The 23449-nt window shown below is 44.1% G+C and overlaps 1 protein-coding gene across 10 annotated transcripts in view; it reads left to right on the forward strand.

Moving 5' to 3' along the window:
* rbfox1 (RNA binding fox-1 homolog 1) overlaps positions 1 to 23449 on the forward strand; it is a 301331-nt gene that overhangs the window by 162014 nt on the left and 115868 nt on the right. The window contains exon 1 of one of the 10 annotated variants that reach the window (XM_036147730.1): positions 21601 to 22038. The exons of 7 other annotated variants lie outside the window; for them this stretch is intronic. In XM_036147730.1, the coding sequence (XP_036003623.1) occupies positions 21913 to 22038 (126 nt within the window). In that variant the 5' untranslated portion in view covers positions 21601 to 21912. Of the gene's footprint in view, positions 1 to 21600; positions 22039 to 23449 lie in introns of those variants that run through there. 2 more of the 10 variants (XM_036147731.1, XM_036147733.1) reach the window with 2 other exon arrangements.

The raw sequence follows: 23449 nt of genomic DNA on the forward strand, positions 1-23449 counted from the left end.
ATGCACTTGTGAATCAGTTTAAGGAAACAACATTAATTTATATTTCTCAGTGATGATGCTGTAGTGGATTTTTATCCATAATTTTTTATTGCTCAGTTGTATAGTTAGCCAATGCGTTTGGGTGCAGCAGGAACAGCTTGTGCCCATGCTGTCATGCCGTATGATATATGAGAAAACAGCATAGCATGCATGTACAGCAGGGCTGGCTGGTTTGGTATGTGGCTTCTGACTAATTTCAAACAGTTGAGATTACTTTGTGTTGTTTTTGAAATGTTCTTTATACTAGGGTGGGCTTTTTGAGCAGGCAGTGGGCCAACAGCACCAGATCACATGGCTGCCCGTTTTATAAACTGTTTGTGAATGTAAGGCTTGGAAAGGTGCATGTAAAAAATTGGCCATAACATCAGCGAGCACATGCTCACCTTTTCGCTCTATAAATAATCCTGGTACACATCATTATTTGTTATATATGTTGTATTTTAGTTATTTTATTTGTAGTTTGCAGTAACGCTTTTTGGTGTACTGTATTTTTCAGACTATAAGTCGCACTTTTTTTCATAGTGATCCTATGACTTATATTCAGGTGCGACTTATATATCAAATTGAAATGGTAATTCATATTGACCAGTATGAACCAAGGAGTAAACATTACAGTCTATAGCCACAAGAGGGCGCTCTAGGCTAGAAAACTATCCTGCTCTTGTACCACTTAAAAATTTATTGAAACCTAAACTTATAGACAACAAAGACTGAACACATGTTTGTTTGTTGTTTCACTCTTTCAGTTTGCATTCACGCAGCGTAGAGTTGTGTGGTTGCAGCTCTAAGAACCCAGACCACGACAAAACCCCGTTATTAAGCTGTCTGTGAAGCTAACAACAGCTAGCGCTAGCTTACAGCTCTGTTGTCCGGGCGGGTTACAACTTCACTGATGCACGTCAGCTTTATGTTGCGCTAAAACATCTGTGTTGTATTGTTAGCTTAGCACGTAGCACCGCTAAGCTCACGGTCTAATTTCAGCATGATTTTTGCAACTTTCCGCATAACGGCCCGTTACGTTGAAATGCGCTGACAAAAACTTTCCGAGTTGCAGTTGTTAACTTCTTATGCTAATTTACCCCATTAATCCCCCCAGGTATGCTCCATGTTATTCAGCCGGTTGTGGATGCAGCCGGGTAATTTGATAAATCGGCTTTACCAGATTAAACGTCTTGGGTTTTTAGTCTTGGGTTTTGTGAAATAAATTTCTAAATAAATGCGTATTGTCCGGTGTGACTTATGTGTTTATTCCTCTTTATGGCGCATTTTTTTGACTAAAAAAATGCGATACCATTTAAACCCTAATCCTAACAGTCCAGCCAGGGGCAGAAACCTGTATACAGAGAACATCTACTCTGTATTCTGCAAATGAAGCATTTTCTCCTGTTAAATAAACCAAATAATATTTTTTCAAGAGGACATTGAACCACTAAACATCAGTCCAGTTTGTTATCTCCCTAGCCCAGGTATGATACCTGGGACTTTTGTCTCCAGTTAATTTTTCTACGCAGGTTTCTCTTAGGATTGCGAACGGCCATCTTGTTTAACTGTGGCCTTATGGCTTCCCCTCCTTGTGGCGGACGTCAGTGATGTCTGTCAAGTCAGCAGTCTTCTCCATGACTGTGTAGGCCATTACATAACGTTTCTTTTTTTCTAAAAGGCCTTTTTTATCAGTTTGATGTAATATTTTCTAATGAAATATATGACGATATGTGTAATAAATTTAAGTTTCAGTTATTTGAATAGAATTTCTGCAGTCTATAACACATTTGGCAATATATAAACGTAGAGAGGAATTTGTCTGAAATGTACGTTTGGAGCGCGCTAACCCTGCATCACAAAGGTAGCGGGCTGCAAGTGTTTTCTGCGTTGAAAGTGTTGGATGTGTTTTGCATCAATAGTAGATCCTCTCTCTCACGCACTCAGATCCCATCTCCTCTATCGGCGCTCGGCGTCATCATTTGCCAGCGATGACAGCTGCCTCAGTTTAACCGCTGCAGATCAGCGTGTCAGAGCCGCCGTGTTTCCTAATCATCCTCACGCAGAAAATCTCAGTCTTTGTTGGCGCTCACTGATAGCGTCGTTGTTATCCCGGGAGTCAACCAGCCGGCCAGTATCGGAGATTGATTGCCTTTGTCTTGTTATCGGGGTCGTTTTTTGGTGAGATTGACACATAGCGGCAGGATAAGGAGGCTCTGAAGGCCCCTCAGACGCTCCCTGAGTGTGTGTGGGAGGTACAGTATGGTGGTGTGGTTTTAAACATGCATGATGACCCAAATGAATTGTTGATGATGAATAATCAGCTGCATCACGGAGGCTGTAAATAGGTCAAAACGACTTTGTTTTTGGTAGAAATGCAGAAAAGCAAAAAAAAAAAAAAAAAAAAACATATCTTAACGGAACAAAAGGAGAAAATCCTTGAGATGTTGCTCGACTCTGCAAATCCACTGCTGGCTCTGTTTACTGGAAGCCCAACCTCAGGCTTTCACTCCACCGCCAAACTGATGCGGAGGAGAAGAAATAAAGATCTCAGGCGAGCAAATGTTTGTTGCACGCTGTATTTTCTTGGCCACTCTGCTTGGTGGTTGCTAGGCGGGGTGGCTTCATGCACTGCACACTCGCCACACCTCCTAAATAATTCACACTCTACTTGAGCATTCTCCAACGGACTCACTGCCGCCATTAGACACTCTCTGGCTGCCAGTTTTTCTCTTCTTATTTCAGGGGGTGGGGGGGCTCCGGGTTTTCTCCCCTCCACTCTGACTCCCATCCTCGCTGTGGAGGAGAAGAAGAAGAAGAAGAAGAAGACAGAGGCGTGTTAAGGGGAAGAAATGAAAAACTAGCAATTTCTCGGGTCGATGGGAGTTCATGGACAATCCAATATATAAAAGCACGTTTACATGCATAACGCTTCAACATTAAGATTTTTCACAGAGTTCAGCAGATTTGCCAGAACTCTCCCTCAACTAGTTTTCCTTTTTTTTTTTTTTTTTTTTTTTATCTGAGATGCCTCTTTGACAATGTCTCCCTCATGCAAAATGCATGAGCGCTCGCGGATCGATACGGGCCCTTTAATCTCTCCACATAGACAGCTCACGCACTCAGGCGTTGAACCCCCAGCCCTGGCTGCCACCGCAGCAACGCAGATCAGAGGCCAGGAGGAGGCAGAGCCATCAGCCCCGGCCTCCGGGGGGTCTTTGGTCCCCGATGTGGACACGCTGACGGTGGGAGACTCGACCTCTGAACTGCGGAGCACGTTCCTGCGTCAAGCTGCTCGCCAAACGCTCGGGGAAAACAGGTTCTCGGTGGAGGGCGAATCATTGCGGAAATTTCAAAAGGAGCTTTTTTTTTTATCGCCTGCGTTCGTCTTGCTTTTAAATACGTAAATCCACGGGATCTGCAGCCGCCGCTGTCCAGCCAACTGTTGGGGTCTTCTCCTTTAAGGCAGCGCAGGAGGACTCTGGAACATCAAAACACCTCCGTGAACTGATCTGACAATAACACTGCGAGTCCTCCTTTTGTGCTATATATCTCCACTGATGAGTCAGTCCCTTTTTTACATCCGGCCCGCTGACCCAAATACCGAAAACGGCACCAAATGTGGATTAAAAATAGTGGCCAATAAAAGCAGGCTCTCCTCTCTGTTTGAACAGCGCTGCTTGTTAAACCCAACACAGAGAGCTGCTGTGTTAGGAAATGTATAAAAACATGTCCAGTCCATTTAACGGCGTGTGTGACTTCTGTGGATCATGTTTACTGCACACCTAAAAAGTAATTTTGTTCTGTCGGTTGTGGTTATTTTAAAGGTTTAAGTTCCAGGAAAAACAGCTGAAACACGTTGATGATCAGCAGCAGAGGCGAAACTTATCCAACGAAGAGCTGCAGAAGGAGAACTGCAAGAACTTTTTTAATGTGAGGCATTGGCGCTCTCCGTGATCACAGGCATGCAGCATTACGGCAGTTTGATGGATCCCTTAATGACCACAGTTGTAGCTTTTAGTCTCCATGAAGCCAAAGCTCAAAGAGAGTGATGGGGACATCGTGATGTGGGGGGAAAAAAGAGAAATTTCCAACTGATATCTCAATATTTCGCAGTATCGTAATCATCTTTTAACAACAAATCGGTGCGATTAGTGTTTGGATTCAAGATCAATGAGATTAAAAGTAGTTACTGAGCCAAGAGTTGTCTAGGTGAAAAGAAAGATTCTGTGAATTATTTAACAAAAGTGGAAAATCGCAGTGTGCCCTTTTACTAAACCCCTTCAAATCTAATGCCCTGTAATTAAGTCCGGTGTAGCGAACTGGCCTCAGACGTCACCGAATTCAAAAACCAGTAAATCTGTGTGGGAGACAAACGCAGTATAAGCCCAGATGTTCCTTGAAGTCTGCAGAGGTTTGTTGGAGAACAACCGGCACCATGAAGACCAGCAGACAGGCTAGATAGAAAGGTCTGGTTCAGCTCTGGAGGAGCTGCATTCAGTGCTCAGGTGGGAGAACCTAACATTTTGATTTGATTAGTGCCACTTCCATAGGTGGTACCAAATCAGCTATTTGATTGTTTTTATGCTGTCCGCAGTCAATTTTAATAGCTGCGCTGTTTCTTTTAATCTTACCTTTGTGTTATGATGTGGTTTTAATACCTTCGGCTCCCCTGCTCAACAACTTCGTAATAAGACATAGACGGCAGTACGCGCCACTACGTTTTATTTACCAAAGCTTTATTGAACATTTGTACAAACAATTACAACTTCTGTAAACAATGCGTGGTTGTGTGACGTCAACTTTCTCCTTTCAGCAGAAAAAGTCTGAGCGTCAGGACCTGCAGGCTGAACGTAGCCTAAGTTTCCTCCCGTCTTGTTCTACTGATGCACTCGCACCAAGCTTCAGCAAATGCTTCAACACAACCTCAATATTTGACAAAATGGGGATTTGTTTCTGCATTTGCACGCGCAGAATTATTAATATTTGAAGTATCGACCGTTTTAATGGGTTCAGTGGAAACCTTAGCCTAGCGCTTCTTTAGCCGTGCTTGGCATCGTCTTCTTTAGCATTGTAATGTTATCGATGATGGCTCCATTGCTACCTACTGGCAGAGTATAGGTACTACAGCTTTATTTAGTTAAATCCTAATAAAACTTTTTTCTAAAAAAAAAAAAAAAAAAAAAAAAAAGGGTATAAATTAAAATAAAAGCTGATAAAATATTCAGATTAGTGTGTCTGGAGCCTAAAACAGCTGAAAGGTGAAACTTTTTTTCTTCATTACAGGAACATTATATGGGGTAAAATGTGCATCTTGTTAATAAGAGGAAATGAAACAATAATAAGAGTGTCTTCCTCCAAAGCTCTGAGTGTAAACCAGAATCCTGTGATTACATTTGGATTAGCTTCTTTTTTTTTTGCTGATGCATTCATATCTTGTTGGAGCTCCTCCAGGAGGAGCTAATTTGCAGCTGCACTTAACTACAGCTTGCTAATGAATAAACTGCCTTTTTCATTCAATCCCTCCCACCTTCCCTCTTAACATTTTACAAGTTTTACTGCACTGGCATTTAAAAATAGATGAGGAGAAAGGATTGCATTGTTATGTTTTGTATCTTAATAAAACAGGGACAATCTGTTCTGGTTAGTGGAGTTAACTGGAGCGTTTATTCTGCTGGTTTAAAGGGACGTGGAGGTGCAGAAAGTAAAATATTTGCACCGCGCCGCAGCAGAAGCGTAACAAAGCAAGCTGAAGTCGTAGGCTGATGGAGCGCGGTTGTATTTGGGTTAAATCACTGTTTTGTTCGACGAGTTTCAGATCCAGATTAGTTATGTGGGATTTTACATCCAAAAGAAGATTGCAGTGGCTCCCCTTTTTATCGGCACTTTTGTTTACTCGGGATGCGCCAAATGCAGGATTTAGTTTTACTTTTGTCTGAGTGTCTGGCGCCTTCACGGAGCTCGCTCCTCAGCTGCTCTTATTATCAGCCATTTTGAAGCCGTTACTCATTTTTTGCCAGTCGTTTACGCGTTTCTGAGCCATTGTCATCTCCGTGTCGAGCTACGCGCCGCGTGTTGCTTTGATCATCTTCAGGTACAAACAAAGAAGCCGTGATGAAGGTTTCTTCAGAACTATGCTGTTTGTAAATATTAAATGAGAAAGGAAGCATTTTATTAAAAAAAAAAAGACGGTTTTGAAACAGGGAAAGTGGAAACAATCTAGTTTTTTTTTTTTTTTGTGTGTGTGTTTCTCAGATGATGCAAAGGCCTCGATGAGCCGGGATGAAACAGAGGGCTATCAGTTAAGTGGAGTATATGGAGGCCCACCTCTGGATAAAATGTGGCGGTTTAGAAATGATCCAATATGGCTGATGCATCAGCTCAGCCTCCCCATTGTCTCCCCCCCTCCACCCCCATAATGCAGCGCAGCTTTGGTTCACTCATTCTTTTAACCGTTTCTTTGGCTGCGAGTTGTCACGGCAGGACAAATTAAGGAAGCGGTAATAGGGTTATGTCAAGTAGACGGAGGTGCCGGCTCTGTGTGGATGCCTCCCTCCTTCTGTCTCTGTGAAAGGTTACTGCGCTCGCCAGGGTTTAGTCTCCCCCGCTGTAATGAGAAAGGCAAAAGACAAGCCTCTATCAGTCCTGCAACACTTACTGACAGATAGCATTTGGAGAGTGGAGAAAAAGAAGCATTAGGGAAAGAGCGAGAGAGCGTCACAGGAAGTAATACGGAAGCGCGAGCATGACTGATCACGGCCGACACGCTTGACCAGGAAAAACAATCGCTCTCGCCGAGGGAGCCGCGCCGTAACATTTACCTATGTGACACCTTCACGTCTGTATATGTATGTTTGTAATTTTCTCTCTCCTGGATAGGCACCTTGCCGAGTTTGACACTTTAACATCCTGCGCTGAACTATTGATATTATAGCTTCGACGGGGCAGCATAAAAACCAGACATCTTTTAAAATATTGAGCCGAAATCGCAGGATTATGGTTTCAGATGATATTACATTCATGACTCAGAGATATTACGCTCACATTTCTTCCAGGTCCTTTGGGCAGATTTTCTGAAACCCTTTCTCATCCTGGCTGCCATCGCTCCAGAGGGATGGTGTCCGAGGAAATACCTCCATGAATGTAAGGGTCCCTGTGGCCACGGTGGCGAGGGGGGGGGAAAAATGCTGGAAACGCACGAGGACGGCGGGGTCGAGTTTATGTATGTTGCAAGTGATGTGGTCAGAGGACAGGGTTGGATGTTAGGTAACAACAGCACGCGCTGCAGGCGCTTCGTTCTACAGCTGAGAGTTTTATATCTCCACAAAAAAAAAAAACCATTTAGAGCCGGAGACGCACCAACAGAGATACAAACACTGAGAAACACACTGGGAGCGAGGCAGAGGCAAACACCCACTCAAGCTTTATATTTAGAGCTTCTATTTAAGTTCCCAAAACACAAGAGGGGCTTACCAAACTCGACAAAAACACACATGGTTAAAAACTGCTACATAACACACTCAGCAGTCCCTTTTGTGAGAAGGCGTTTTGGTAGGAATGGTGTTTGAGAGGTGATTCAAAGGACAGACAATTTATTTAACCACAGACAAATCGACTAAACGACGTTTACAACACGGAGCTGAACAGTAAAACTGGTAAATGTTCAAATGTAGACGTTTTAAAAGCTGATGCTAAGGCTACAGGTAGACCTAATTTAAACGCAAGTTAGACTGAATGTCAACATTCAGTTTTCATTTATACATACGAAACAATCAAACTAACAAATAAAAACTATAAATTATGCAGAATTCAAACTTACTAATTTCATCTTGTTAAATTATTTTAAGAAATTCAACGCACAGGAAACATCTTTGAAATCGTCTTTGAAACCAAGACTGTCAGAATTAGTTTAATTACCAATTTGCTTCATACATAAAGGAGTTTGACTTTGGCTCTACTTTCCGCTCTATGAAGATATTTTAAGTAGAATATGCAAATAAAAGTAAGCGGAAATATTTGTTGTGAATCTGAATTTTCACAGAAGAGGATCAGTGGAAACAAGCGTGGCATTTGACCCTCTCTGCAGACATTTCTTTGCAGTCTGGACCGGTCTTGTTTTGTGAAATGAGCCAAACCGCACCGTGACGGACAAACCCAGGACCCACTGAATCTTTACTTTTCTCTGCATTAACCACAAGCTACAAAAATGGTCTGTAGATAAAGATGTTTGTAAACAAAGACCATACATGTATTTGTTTTTATTACTCACAATATTATTATTCAAGAGAATAGCTTGTTGACTTGGCCATAAAGTGCAAAGTGCTACCAAGAAAAAAGTCTATGTATTAAACAGCTTGACTACTTAATGCTATGGTGAGATTCGTGAAAGTTTCTAGTTAAAAGTATAATTATATAAACTCTAAAACAAATAATAAAATTAGATTATCTCACTGCTGCGACCCACTTCCCTTCCATGTGGAGCACACCCATTTTAAACATGTTACCAACACCCAAAGGACGCGTCTGATCCATCAGTAGTTATACAGCCAATAATTGCAGACCTCTGCAATTTGGAAATTGAGTCTTTTAAATGCGAATGCAAATGTGATTAATTGTCCAGCCCTAATGCAGACTTGTCACCATCTTGGATCAGTGTCTGGGTTGATGGTGTTGAAGGGTGAGATGAAGTCCACAAACAAGAAGCTGGTGTATGTAGTCCCAGGCTGACTGCATCATCTGCTGACATGTCTGTGCAAATTCTGTTAATCCGGGTCATCGAAACAGCAAACAGGCTTAAATCAGAGGCAACTGGACATTCGTTCATTCCTTTCTGAACACGTTTCACATCTATCCAGGAGTCTTTGTCAGTTCTGGAGGCTCTCACTGAGCAACCTGCAGTTGGAGCGCTGCTGTTTTTAAGGACATGGAGTCAGATGTAAATCAATGACCCACCTTCACTGTCGTGAGTCGATAGAAGCTACTGCATGGTGTGAGTGGAGGACTTGGTCACCTGAATCATGATGAGATGCTGATGAAACGTGTTGGAGGACCGAGCTGAAAACACTGGGGAGCTGGAAGCTCAAGTTCAGTGATGGCATCTGCTGACCTGTTTGCCTTGTAAGTTACCTGTAGGGTCCCATCCATCTCGTTCAGATGCTTCGACACCAGTCATTCCAAGGATCGTAAGAGCACAGACATCAGGACTACAGTCATTTACCCCCGTGATGGGGCATTTCTCAAGTAGCGGGATGATGGTGGGGTTTGAAGCATGAGGGAACCTTACGTAATTTCACAGACTTGTTTGAGATCCAGGTGAAGATGGAGTGGGGACAACTGGTCGGTGCATCTTCTCAGTCGTGAGAGGGGAGACGTTGTCAGGTCCTGGAGCCTTCCTGGTCTTTTGACACTGAAAGGACCTATCAACATCATACTCCGAGATCTTAAATCCAAGTGTGGGATCTGTGTGGTGGTGGGGGGGCTTTTCTAACGACAATTCTGTTGAGGGTGTGGGGGACAGGCTCCTGTAGGCTGGGATTTTTTCCCAAAGCATTATTGATGGTAGAGAAGCTGTTTTTACAGCTTTTCCTTGTAGTTTCTCTTTGCTGCCTTGATCTCTTTGGTGAGGTAGGTCCTTACCTGCTTGTACAGGCTTAGCTCTTCCTTGGTTCTATGCAACTTCCTCAGATGTAGAGTGAACCATGTTATTTTGTTGTTCTACGTGTGAAAGGTCTTGATCTGCACTCATGTGTCCTCACAAAAATTGAATGTATGATGTCACAGTTTTATTAAAAATAATTCAGGTCAGTTGATGAAGCTTCAAACACACGCCAAAGCAGCCCACTGGTTACCTGTCCAGACTACAGACCAAGAGGTTTTCACTTTTGCCTGTAAGTTGGAATGAGATGAAGCAGACAGTGATCACACATTGACAGCACCTCTGTATGTTTGAAGTTGAGTGGTTCCCTCGTCGTCATAGCAGAGATGCTGACAGGACAGCTCTGAGAAACTGGTTATTTGTACGTAGTTGTTATAAAATGACAACAAAATCTGGAGCTCGTAAAAAGTGTTCCAGTATATCTGAAGGGCTCAGCAGGTCAAGACAGTGTCTGTTTAACCACGAGGTGTGGAGGTTTATATCGCCATATCTCACTATTTTGTGCTGTTGGTCTGGTTTAAAACATCAACACATTAAGATCACTGATAAACATCTAAAATATAATTGAGACATTTTAAATATTTTCAGCTTCACACCAAATGCATCACATTTGTTTGTTTTGAAATAGTTCAGATGTATTTTCAAACATATAAAAAACTTCCTGGGTGGATAATGATGAAAAGTTTTAATGTCGACGTTCTTCTAACAGTAAGACTAACCCCTACTGTCTCGTTAAGGACTACTCCTGATCACCCACTCAATCAGAAGCAAATTATAGTCTGATGCTCCTAATACTTTGAAGGAGCTATATGTAAGATATTTACTGTAAAATCAACCTAAATAGTTCTCATTTCTCACCTGGGATGGAGGTAACATTCCCTATAAACAATCGGTCCTCTCCACCAACAATGTCTTAGTCATGTTTTTCTCTTTTCAAACATAGAGGGACAGTCCAGAACTACTTCGGTTCAGAGCACAGCCCGTGTTTACTTCCTGGTCCTTCAGCCAATTATATGAGTTGGATAGCTGTTGTACCAATTTGAGCCACAAGGTGTCAGAATTACTTATAGCTCCTTTAAGGGTGACCTAAACCAGCCTTAAGGTTTCCGCTGTTTTAAAAAATCACCAAGAAGGTAGAATTCAAATATCAACTTAGTCCTGAGAATCCAATATGGCTGCCATGCATTTTAGATCAAATGAAAGTTGCAGGAACAGTTTAGACACACTTCTGGAAGTCTGAATGGAGATAAATCAGTTGTAACTCTATGAAGTCCACATCCAAGTTGAGACTTCCAGGGGAAAACAACATTCAACCGTAGGGCTGGGCGATAAATCGATTTAATCGATTAATTCAGATTTACAATTTTCTAAGATTTAATTTTTGGAAAATCAGGATTTTATTTTGCTAATGCACTCATTGGGCTTCCATGATCAGAATAGCAGCAATGCTGAATATATGTTTAGGAAATATATTGCATTTTTATGTGCATATTTTGTGCAACGAAAAGGAGGGAAATAAATCGATTGGATTTAGTACAAAAAAAAAATTATATTTTAGTTTTAAGCCATTTCACTGTGTCCTAGTCAACAGTTAACATAGTGGCATTACATGGTGGTTAGGGCTGCACAATATCCAGAAAACGTGATATGCAATAATAATGGTCAATGTTGCAACAAGTATATGATATGGAATGAATAAACCAATAATTAAAAGGTGTTTTTGTCTTTCTACTTTGGGCTCATAGCAAATACAGACCCCCAGATAACGAGTAATCTCCCCACTCACTGAAAAATGAAAAAAACAAAAAAGAAATTCATTATTTCTATTCCAACAAGGTTTTATTGATAAATGCTCCTTTTTAGGTCAAATAACTTTCCTTAAACCCTCTTTACCTTCTAAACCTTTTATGCTGCATTAAATGACAAGTGTCACCAAATATATTACCGTCATAGAAAGCCTGAATGCAGGGTACTAAAAAAAGCATATTGGAGTTCTGGCAACTCCTTCCTGTTTGCATATTTCTTAAACTGTTGCTGCGATAAATTTATGGTATATTCTACTGCCCTAATGGAGGTGTGAGCGAGTAAAGAACAAAAACTCGTGACCGTTTCCATGATATTCCAGGAGCAGCGACTCTGCAGGGAAAAAAAGCACATTTCTGTTGTGAAATAAAGTGTTATTTTACATTTTTATTTGTTTGACAAAAGAAAGTTTGAGGAATTACCTGGGTATTTATTGGGGGCATCAGAATCAATACAAATGACATCATATTTCTTTGATCGCATTGTCCCAAACAAAGCCTTTTGTGGGTTTTTAAGGAAACCCCCAACCTTAGAAATGTGTATCAAAAATAATCAAATTAACATTAAAGGGATAATTTATAAATCAAACAAATGTTTTGGAATTAAAACGTTGTGAATTTATGAAAGATTTCCATTTTTCTAATTGCTGATTAGCAAAATGTGACAATTTGAAAAAATTCATTCATGAAAAAATAGTTTAGTAAAAGCGGTAATTTTCTCATTTTCAACAAAATAGAACAATTAAAAACCTTGTTGTCTTAAACCTCTGTATGATTTTGAGTCAAATAAAGCCAACTAAATTTGTGTTGATAAATTTAGACAGAATGTAAATATTCAGGCACTAATAAAGCTCTGATATAATTTCACAGTGACTGAAATATGTTGTTTTTTATCGATCTCCTTACCTGAGAACCTCTTTCTCTTGCAGCCAACCTGTTTGATCGCTTTGGTTCTGTGCATGAACTGAAAACTTGTGTGAATTCTGCAAGGTTTTTCTTTCCTTAAAGCTCGTAAACTTCACGGCTAATGTTAGGATTTCAGTTTGGGGGCACAAACTGAAATATAGGAGCTTACAGACATAAATATTAATGTAAAAGTTGTCTGAACTACCGTTGTGGATGTATTTGAATATAAAAGGCCACAGAGTTAGATCCAGATTATAAAAGCTGATAAAAGTGTTTATATATTTTTTAAAATCATATCTCAGTTTCATATAAGATTTTAACTACTTAATTAGTAAAATGTAAAAAAAAAAGTACGTGATAAATATTGGATTTGACTGTTTTTCAGAACATTTTACACCTAAAAAAATAATCTATAAAGGTTAATGGATTGTAATAATCTAATCATATTTGTCTTTATGTTAAATGCAAAGCAAAGCATGGAAGAAACTATTAAAGCAGCAGCTTCGAATTGATGCTCCAAGTTTTCTTGAAGAATTTTTTAAAGGTTTCAGGGTGAAAACATCGATACACAAGACCCCGGAAAGCTTTAAAATCCCAGCAAATACACATTCACCACACTCAGTGGAGGCATGTCAGACGCTGCCGGTCGTAGATCCACAGACACACGCGTGTTCACACATTCCCCGACACCTCCCGGCCCGGCTGCGGTTTGTTACGCTCCGTTCTAATATGATATGTGTGTGCAGGAGGCCGCTGTGGCCCAGTGCGTCTGACAGTATTGATGTACCATTTCTCACCTGCCGCTGCTAAATATGAGAGCATGGTAGCTGCAGCGTGAACCCATGACCCCTCTGGGAGACACACCGGCATTCACAGTTGTGGGAAATAGGTCTCTGGTTCCCTAAATGCCTGTTTAGAGTAATGGTCAAAGGTATGCCTGCTGGAAGGGAACATTACTGGGCATGACCAATCTGCTCCCAAATGGAATACACTTTATGTCACTGCACCAATCTATGTAATTGACTTGGCGTTGTGCTGAAGCCATTATGGTTGAGGGTCTTTTTTTTTTTTTTTACAGAACGTCAATGAAAAGTGAAATGCATGAGGATGGTAGATTCTGAGAATGATTGCTTTGGACAGATCTGAATTGTGGGACATTTTGTCCATAAAGAACACCTGATATGTTAAATGTGCTTGTCAGGCAGCACATCCTGTCTGCCGTCTCGGTCGCCGCCATCCAAAGGACTGCTGGTTTGCACAGCTTCCCAGGAGTATTCAATCTATCCACCGAATCGGGGACTGATTTAGGGCCGAGACAACAGGTGAATGCAATTAACTAGGTGGCAGAAGAAGGAAGCAGCAGCTCTCTGGGCCCTGAGGATTGGACTGGAGAACATTGGTCTGACTTATTGATTGGTACTAAACTTAGCAATGGCATGATTACAGTGCTGCTTGGTTGGTGAGAGGGACTTTCTACTCCTGGGTTCTAAAGGGGAAAAAATGTAGTTTATTGGTAGGTTTTGGTTCTGCATACACACACTAATATATCAGAAAAAAACAAAATGTTCTTGATTTTATAGAAAAATAACACCCACATAATTCTACATTTAAGTTGTATTATAGTCATTTAGGATTGACGCAAATTTCTGTCTAAAGTGTTGCAGCAACATGAACACTTTAGACAGGCCGTCTACTGGCAACTGGCAGGCCTCTGGGTTATTTATGTTTGTAGAGGAATAATGCAGATTATTTAGCATGAATCATAATTTCTAATGACACCTGCAAGACCGGGCACTTAAAGAACATATGCACCAATGGCACCAGCATCCCTTTGACAATGTGCTGAGGAAAAAAACAAATAATTCTGCATCATCCGTCATTTCAAACCATATGATCATGATGGTTAACTTCACTCGCAACACAGAAATCTCCAATAATTTAGCTTTTTTTTTGCCAATCTTGTCTAATTTCAGACATCTTTTAAATATCTTATACTTGATTTAAGCTTTTTACCTCAACACAAAATCTATCCCAGTTTCTATGGACAGTTTAGATGGTAAGACGTTGAGATGTTGTCCTCTCTTCCTTTGTCATGCTAAACAAAGCTAGCGCTAGCTGTAGTAAGCTAACTTTAACTTTAATGGAAGATGTTCTACATGCACATGGATGTGGTTTTAAAGCTGTTATTCTATTTAAACGGTTATGATCTCTGTTGAAACTTCCAGGGAAATACTGATTGACATTTCCAACAATTAAACAGTTACATTATGTTGCTAGTCTCCTGGTCAATGTACTGGTGTGTCTTCTATGGAAATCAAGCCTCACATATGTGTATTATTATAGTTTATGACTTCATCTTCCCCCCTTCTGTGCCAAAAACGATGAAAAACTTGGGATTGATATCCCACTGACAGTATCCATCTCTCGTGTGCAGCCAATAAGTGGTGTTTGTGGCTTTAAAGACACATCGTGACGCATCTCAGGAAGCCCCCGGGACAACCTTGTCATTTTAAAAACCAACAGAATTATACATATGCGAGGATCTTTGTTTAAGCGCGGCTTTTTGTTTCACTTGTCTTGATTTTCCTCCAGCCCTCGAAGACATAATGAGTAAATGCAAGCTTGCCGGCTAACACATTAGCCTCTGCATGTACGTCCTGGAGTCACACGCTTACATGCATCATGTGACATCGCCCCCACGAGCAACTCTCGCCGCCACTGAATTTTTCATCATTGATCTGATGTGATTTCCATGCTTGGCCGTCTCTCTGGCCTGTCAGCTCTCTCTCCATCACAGCCTCGCTTGGCCTGCGGGGCTAACAGGGCGTGAGCAGTCGTCCCCGTTTGTTGTTCGCCCACCACGCTCCGGCAGCGGTCTTCCCCGTCTCCTGCCCACCCCCTCGGGCGATCACACGCACCTTGACTTAGACGCTTTGTAGCCACAAGCACGCTGGACCTTTGGATGAGAGGGTGGTAAAACGCTCAACTTATTGACACCGACTGTCCACTGCTGTAAAGCTCCATCACCCCCCCTTCCTTTTAGTCTTGTTGGAGCAGCCACGGTTGCAGTGGCTGGGAGTGTGTGAGCGTTTTAGGGGCCGCCGGTTTGGTATGGAGGGTTGATATATGACTGCGTGGGAGGCACAGCCAGAACCCCTCGGCTCCTTCTCTGCCTTCTCCGATGGAAGCTTTTCGAAACGTCCTAATATCTGGAGCCAGGAGTCGGTGAGCGATGGCCACGGCCAACCTGCTGATCTTAGCACCGGCTGCATTAGTTCGCCATAAAGAAGCCGTGATTGTGAGACGCAGCAGGCGAAGACATATGAGGATGAATGACACCGTATAAAAGGCAAGCTCTGTTTCAAAATGCATTAGAGAGACGAGCGCCTGAGCTCCAAACCGCAGCAGAGGGCTGGGGGTCTCGCATCCGACTGAAACTCCTGTTCCTCACCTTTCTGTCCATTTAATCCCAAATTTCTAATCAATGCATTAGGGGTTGACTGTTTCAGGGTGGAGAAAAAGGATACCTCACTCTGTGTCGGTTATTGGCAGCCGAAGATAGGTGGGAGATGAATGCAACTCGTTTGGTGCAAAGACTGAAGAAGAGCGCTCACGCTCTCATGCATCACTGTGTGTGTGACTGTGTGCTGGTTTTTCATTGTGTTTGTGCATGTGTGGATGAAAGCTGCAGCCCCCCCTGTGGACTGCTTCCTAATTACTCAGATCTGCGCTCAAAGTGAAGAAATAATGAACGAGGGCTTTAATTATGCCTCCAGACAAAGGATCCCCGATGCCTCCACAACACCGTTGGCATGCTGAGATGGGTGAGGGCAGGTTAAACAGGAGCCCCCCCCACACACCCCCCTTTCCTCTGGGTGCACAGAGCTGGACAGCCTTGAATGCAGACCAAGCCTGCAACACGGCACCATTTTCAGAGCAGACGTCAGAGGGTAGCTTTTAAAAAATAAAAAAGAGGAAAAGACGAGCAACATAGGTTTGTTATCTCTAACAGATATGACACAACCTTTAATTAGCGGGGATCCCTGAAGCTCTGGGCCTGAGATATAATCAGCGGACCTTTAGCGAGAGCGCAAACCTTCGCTCTCTGGGTACCCCGAGGGCAGGCTGATGGAGGAATACTCGCGCCCTCTCCTGCGGCGGGGCTGCCTGGCACGTCGGAGATGCCAAATAATGAGGAAGGCTGTCAGAGGGGCACTTCAAGGGTGCCCCTCCGAAGGCCTCGCCGCTCCTTAACAAAATCCATCGGCAGACACTACGGCTTTGTTTTCTGCGCAGAGGTCTGAGCCGAGCGTCCTGCAAGGTGGGGCGCTCCCCCTTCAGCCTCCGCCGTCTGCTACCCGACCATATGGAGGATTTCATCAAGAACGCATATATTTCCACGCGTATGCCCCGGCTGAGATGGGCGCACGCTGCTGCACGGTGTCCGGTCTGACTCTGACCTGTTTGTGCTGCTCAAACTCCGGCGCTCGTCCTGATGGGGGAGCTGTGTCCATGTTGAAGCAGCGTGTGCAGAGGCGGGAAGGAGCCGCTGCAATCTTAAGACTCTCGCCGGCCGGGGCTTCTGCTCCAGCGCATTAAAAAAGAGGGATGTTGTGTGTTTTTGGTGCAGTAAACCTATATATCAGTGTTAGATTGGCTCAAAGTGGGGCGATAATGAAATATTAAATAAGTAAATAAAAGCAACACAGCGGGGGGGACTTTGGAGGATGTTATTGCTTGTGTACAAAGTTGGTATTTAAGACTGTGCCAAACTATCAGAGACTAATGTTGAACTACTTGTAAAACCAGGAAAGAGCAATTAGAAGCCCAGACATGGCGGCTTAACTGTCTTACAGACGTTCTTTCCTGTTATTCATGAAGTCGCAGTAATACAGAGAAATGTTTCTGTTATGTATTTTGTCAATCCCAAAGTCTAGCACCAATTTGTTAACTTTGGGTAACTTTTATTGCAGAACTACCAACTAAATCACGTCTGTTGAGGTTTTTTTTTTTTTTTTTTTCTGCTTCCATGAGTAGAAATCTATACCTACAGAAGCTGTTCTGGGTGTGGCCTGGCTTTGAAAAGTCTTTGATTCTCTGGCTGGTTTAAACATAAAGGTCTTTGCAGTCTTGTGTTTTCAAAGAGTCGAGGCAAGCTTGTGGTTGTTCACACGCAGTGAAGAAAAGATCTTAAGAGGAGCGCTGGATTCTTCCAGGCCAATTTGCTGCCCAGAATGTCCAACGTCTGGGATCGAGCTGGTCGTCCTGCGCTTGAGAAACGATTTCTCTTCCAGCAACAGCAGAGAAAGTTGTTAAAATGTTCTTAACAAAAAAAAATAGAACTTCTTAGTTTATGATGTCAAATAACCCATCCTTCCTGAAGGTTATAAAGACTCTTCAGCTGCTCAATATATTAGAGCATAAAAGTTAATTTGTGGTACTAATTAATGACCTACACAACAGAATGCTGACTTGATTGGTTTTCAGCAAATATTCATTAACATCCCACAGAACAGGCTTTAGAAAAAGAAGCTTGTTGTTGTTCATCCTGCTGTCTCCAAGTATCATGATGGAAAATTAAGTGGAAGGAAAAACTGTGGTGGAAAAAGGTGCACATGCCACAGGGATATGTGTTGTCCTGAAAGGATTGTGAGGCAAAGTATATCCAGGAGTTAAACTGAGACTGCAGCTCTCGTCGAAGCTTGAAGAGGGTATGAACTACAACTGTGGTAGCCACCGTCTCCTGAGCAATTTCTGAAGCATCCTAATTCAATTCAATTTTATTTATATAGCGCCAATTCATGAAACATGTCATCTCAAGGCACTTTACAAAGTTAAGTTCAATCATATTATACAGATTGGTCAAAAATGTCCTATATAAGGAAACCAGTTGATTGCATCAAAGTCCCGACAAGCAGCATTCACTCCTGGAGAAGCGTAGAGCCACAGGGAGAGTCGTCTGCATTGTCCATGGCTTTGCTGCAATCCCTCATACTGAGCAAGCATGAAGCGACAGTGGGAAGAAAAACTCCCCATTAACGGGAAGGAAAACCTCCGGCAGAACCGGGCTCAGTATGAACGGTCATCTGCCTTGGGTGAAGGAGAAAAAAGAACTGGATGTTTCCTCAGGGGTCCAAAGTCCTCCTTACAGATGAAAATAGATTTTGCATTTTATTTGGAAATCAAGGTCCCACAGTCTGGCGGAGGAGAAGAAAGGACCAGTGTGAGGTTTCCACAGTCGGATAGGATTTAGGGTGCCGTGCCATCGGTTAGTGGTGCACCTAAATCCAAAAGGGAATCTACTGAGCACTGTCAGGAGGAAGATGGGACACCAGGAGCAACGATGCAGAGGAGCTGAATGCCAGGATTAAAGCGACCTGGAGTTCCTGAACCGCTGCACTGATGCAGGAATTCGGGCCAAAGGAGCTCAGATCAGGAGCAGAAGGCAGAAACTGTACATATAATGTTCACCAGCACCACACTAAAGCCTTTCTTCATCTGACGTAACATTCAAATTTTTCAGAGAAACTGAATTTTAGGTTTTAATTATGAAGTTTGTTATAAATGTATTTAAAACATCTTATTTTCTGGTCGATGAAGCAGCCCTGAACCCCCAACATGAGAGTGAAAATCTTTACTCTGAATATCTTCTTTCTCTTTTTTTGCCATTTATCTAATCCACGTCGGCGTTTGTAGCGCTGCAGGAGCGGCTGAAGGATGCCGCATACTTGGTCAGAGTTAAAGGGAATAAACGGTCATCTCTTCTGATGATTAGTTTGAGTGTGCCGTTATTGATCAGCGGTCGCACAACGAGCAGAGGAGAACCGGAATGTGCCGCCGATCGTTTGGGCCCCATTAGTCGCCGCTTGTGTTGCCTGCGATTATTGCTGACGGTGCTTTCAGGGCGCGTGATGGCTCTTTACTGCTAAAACTGCTGTTTTTGATTTCTTCCCTTTTCTTTTCTTTATTTATTTGAAAAGAGCACACAGCAACGGATCTCGCCTCACCGAGGCTGCGTCTTGTACACGGAGACGTTGGCGGATGTTTTTTAGAGATTAGACCCAGATTTGAAAGCGTGTAACATGTACACACACACACACCTGCTCAGACGCACACGCGTGTACACAATCCCGCCTCGGGGGGTGAATCCTGATCGGCAGCCGGCCGGGTAACACATGCTCAGAAGACGCAGTGATGACGGTAGCGGTGATTATGCTGGTCGTTGCCGGCCTGAACACAGGAATGTGGTGATTACGCGACACCAAGCATCGGAAGTTTGGCGAAGGACAATAAAGATCCCTCTTCCTTGTTCTCCTGGTGATCAACTGTGAGCTGTTTGTGGTTGTCGTTCATCCCTCTTTAATTGGCAGAGCCGCAGTGTGGGGAGTTAACCGAGGATATCTCCGCCGCGTTTGAGGGCTTTGATTTCACATGACAAAAAGAAAAAGGCACCGTTGAGAACATTCCAGCAACTCCCTTTGAAGGGAGTGATCTGGCTGTGCTCATTTGAATTATTAACTGGGTGAGACAGACAGACGTGGTGGGAAAAAAAGGGAGCAAACGAGCGCGAGACAGGAAAACACACAGACAGACAGACGGGGAGATGGATCCCCATCTTCAGCAGGCAGAGCGCGCTCAGCCTAAACCAGATCAGATATCTGTGACGACTGATCTTCTGCATCAAACAGTCAGGCCAATTATTCCCCAGCAGAATGCATACTTGCAAGACAGCTGCCGGTGAGCCGAGCCTTTATTTGAATTAATGGTGTTTTATTATCTGGTTCCCTTCTTTTTTTAAAGAAATGTTGGTATGAATGAGCAACTACTCATCCCCCCTGCTGCCTGCTTAGTCAGTCTGCAGAGGGAGTGTCCCAGGGAAGGTCTGCTCTCCGGTGAGAAGCAGAACGTCGTCGTTGCCGTCGCTGAAAGTCCAGGTGACGAAAAAAAGACGGGAGAGACTGGAGATGAAAGCTGCGAAACAAGATGTTACGGCGAAAAGTGATCCTGACAGATGTTCACTTTAGCATCCGGAGCACGGGAGCATGTTTGAGTTTGAGTCAAGGAGATGGTGCAGAGTAGTCGGCTCTGTGGAGCCATTCTTCTGGCTCCGTCGTGTGAAGATAACATCCCTGCTTAAATCCTGCCTACAGAGCTCCCGTTGCTGTTGTCAGACCCGAAAAACCGACGTGAATGAGCGCGGCACCGGAAAGATAATGTGGACAGTGATTCAGAGGCTAAAAATACCCCTAAAAAAATGACAGAAATCTCTGTAACCGGCTCACTTTGCAGCCCTGCTTTCAAGTCCTGCTGCCGGTTGCGGGGACGTTGAGAAGGAGCCTTGTAGATTGTGCCGACTCCTCCAAGCCCACAGGGACAAATTTGTGATTTTCGGCCTTGATGAATTAAACATGACTCGACTGTATTAACAAGAATTACAGGCTCAGTGGTGGCGACACCTTGTTGTACCCCGGTGGTGACCCGTGTTCCTCCAGACTCTGCTGAGACATCACCGTTATGAAACCGGCTTGGATCGGTTTCAAGAGCAAGCCTTCCCCCCCCCCCCCCCCCCCCCCCAAGACCGACGGCACATGACGTAATGAAGCCGTCTTCTGCATTCCCTTTTGTCTGCCTCCTTTTTAAGGCCGTATCAAACAGAATTAATCAGGGAGATACATTAAACGCAGGCTGCGAGTTGTTTTTCCTCGTACAGTTGAGCTCGCTCTGCGGTGCATTTTCAGTGTTTACAGCCCAGCGGATGCAGAGGGATGTCACGACGAGGCCTGCGTTTTGTTTTAATGCATCTTTTTCCTGCCTTTAATGTATACATCAGCCATGCATGCATGTCCTTGAGTGCACAGGGTGAGTGGTGGTGTTGGCCACTGAGTGAGTGGGGGGGGGGGGCAATTAAAAGGCGGCATGCAGTGTCCCACAAGGTGCTAATGCCCAGGATCAGCTGTTCTAATGTTGTTCACATCCCCTTTGCTATTCAGCCGGCCCGTTTGATGTATGAATCCACCGGGGACTCCATCAGCACCCCGACCCCCCCCCCCCCCTCCTCCCTCCATCTTCATGTTACCACCACCTCTTTTATACCCCCACCCTAACCTACCCAACCCCTAGTCGTCTCTCCAACCCCTCCTCCTCATCCTCCTCCTCCTCCTCCTCCTCCTCGGCTTGCACAGAACCTCCCCTTCTGTGTCTGAATGCTTATGTTGGCTTTTATCGCACACAAAGTAAACAGAGTCGCGGCAGCAGGGATAGTGAGAAAGAGAGGCAGCGAGAGAGCAGCAGCGATAAAGGTGGAACATGCACATTGTCTGCGCGCCGCTCGCCTCCGTGCCGCATCTTCAGTAGAGACACAAAAGCCAGCAGCAAAAAAAAAAAAAGAAAAAAAGGAGAGATTTAAAAGGCGAGAGGAAGGCAGAGGGAAGGAAGTGATCCGAGGAGAGTGAGAGAGAGAGAGTGAGAGAGAGAGAGTGAGTGGGAGCCAGAGGAAAGAAAGAGCGAAGAGCGAAAGGATCTCCCTGCTAAATGCGCAAAGCGTCCCGTCACCCCACGCTGAGCTCCATGGCCAACTCCGGCTGTCTGCTGCTCTCCGGCTCCGGGATGCTGCCTCACTCGCTCCAGTGTCCCCCCGCGTTCCTCTACCTGCACGAGGTAAGAATGAATGAAGCTGCCGTCGCCGTCGTCCTCCCTCCTCCTCCTCCTCCTCTTCCTCTCCCTCTCCATCCGTTCGCTTTCATTTCTCGGTGCGCTCCTCGGCAGCACGTGATGATAGCATCGCTCTGGCTTTGTGTTGTGTTACCCAGAGTGCTTTTACTCCCCCCCCCCACCCCTCCTCCTCCTCCTCCTCCCCCCCGGCTAACCCTTGACCCTCACCCTACCTTTTGTGGAAGGAAGAAGCGCGGGGACGGCGGCGGATAGAAAGCGTGGCGCTCTTCCTCTCTTGGCTGCCCTCCTTTTTGGAGTGAAATTAAAGCGGTCAATTACTGTGACGCGGAGTCACGCCGTGTTTGTGTACATCCCTCGTTTCATGACTCATTGTGCTGGGAAACGTTTCCTCGGCTGGTCTGCTGCGATCCGTCTCACTTTTCGCACGTTGCCGTGTGAAACATTTCTTTAAAAAATGGTTCTCATCCTGACTTTTATATGCAAATGGCTTCCAACTTTTTTCCTTTAGTGGTGTTCTGAAGGGAAAGTCTCTAAAGTAGCGGTGGCTGCGGCTGTTTTTATTATGCACTTTCATTTGTTTTGTGTTTTTATGACGTGTTTTTTTTTTCTAATTCCTTGTTATAAAATGTGAACATTTGCTTTGGCACGCACGTTATTTGGTAGCCAGAAGCCGAAACCCGAGGCCTACAGAACGGCGATCGCCACATGAAAGCACTTTGAATAATTATATCTATCTCTGCAAATGAACATTGATTCTTTCCTTCTTTTTTTCGCTTTTTGTTCCCCTTCGGAAATTGATTCTGCCACCGATCGGCTCGTTTCGTGAAACCCGAAGGCAGCAATTTTCCAAAAGGCAGGTGGAAAAAAAAAAAAAAAAAAAATCAACAAGGTGACTCCTCGGGGCCCGTGTGCCTGTCTGTCTGCTGAATTATTCACATGTTTTAATTTGGCGAGTTGGGGACGGGGAGCGCCGTTAGTGCTGGGATGATGGGTGGGCGGCTGGATGGGGGTCGAGCGTCCAATTCCAGTTTTACTGCCGGCCGCATGTGTCGCAGTAAACAGTGTGTTGCTGCAGTGATTGAGGGGGGAAATAACGGCGGAGCTGCTCCCGACTGAACTCCTGCTTCCCTCATTTTGAACCGTTCTCCCCCCCCTCAACATCATGGTAATGGCCTCGGCGCCCTCCCACCCATCTGTCCAGAGTGGGCACACCCCACCGGCCAGGCGGAGATGTGGGGAGGACCAGGTGCCACCGACTGCAGAGGAGCCAAAACCATCTCAACAGTTTTGTAGTCCCTTAATGAAATGATGCTTCAAAAGTCGTTGGGCTGTCATTGGGAGTTTCTGTCTGCAACCAGCTGTACTTCAGGATTCTCCCCGCATAGCAGCTACGACT

The sequence above is a fragment of the Fundulus heteroclitus genome, chromosome 16 (assembly GCF_011125445.2).
Source record: "Fundulus heteroclitus isolate FHET01 chromosome 16, MU-UCD_Fhet_4.1, whole genome shotgun sequence".
Taxonomy (NCBI): domain Eukaryota; kingdom Metazoa; phylum Chordata; class Actinopteri; order Cyprinodontiformes; family Fundulidae; genus Fundulus; species Fundulus heteroclitus.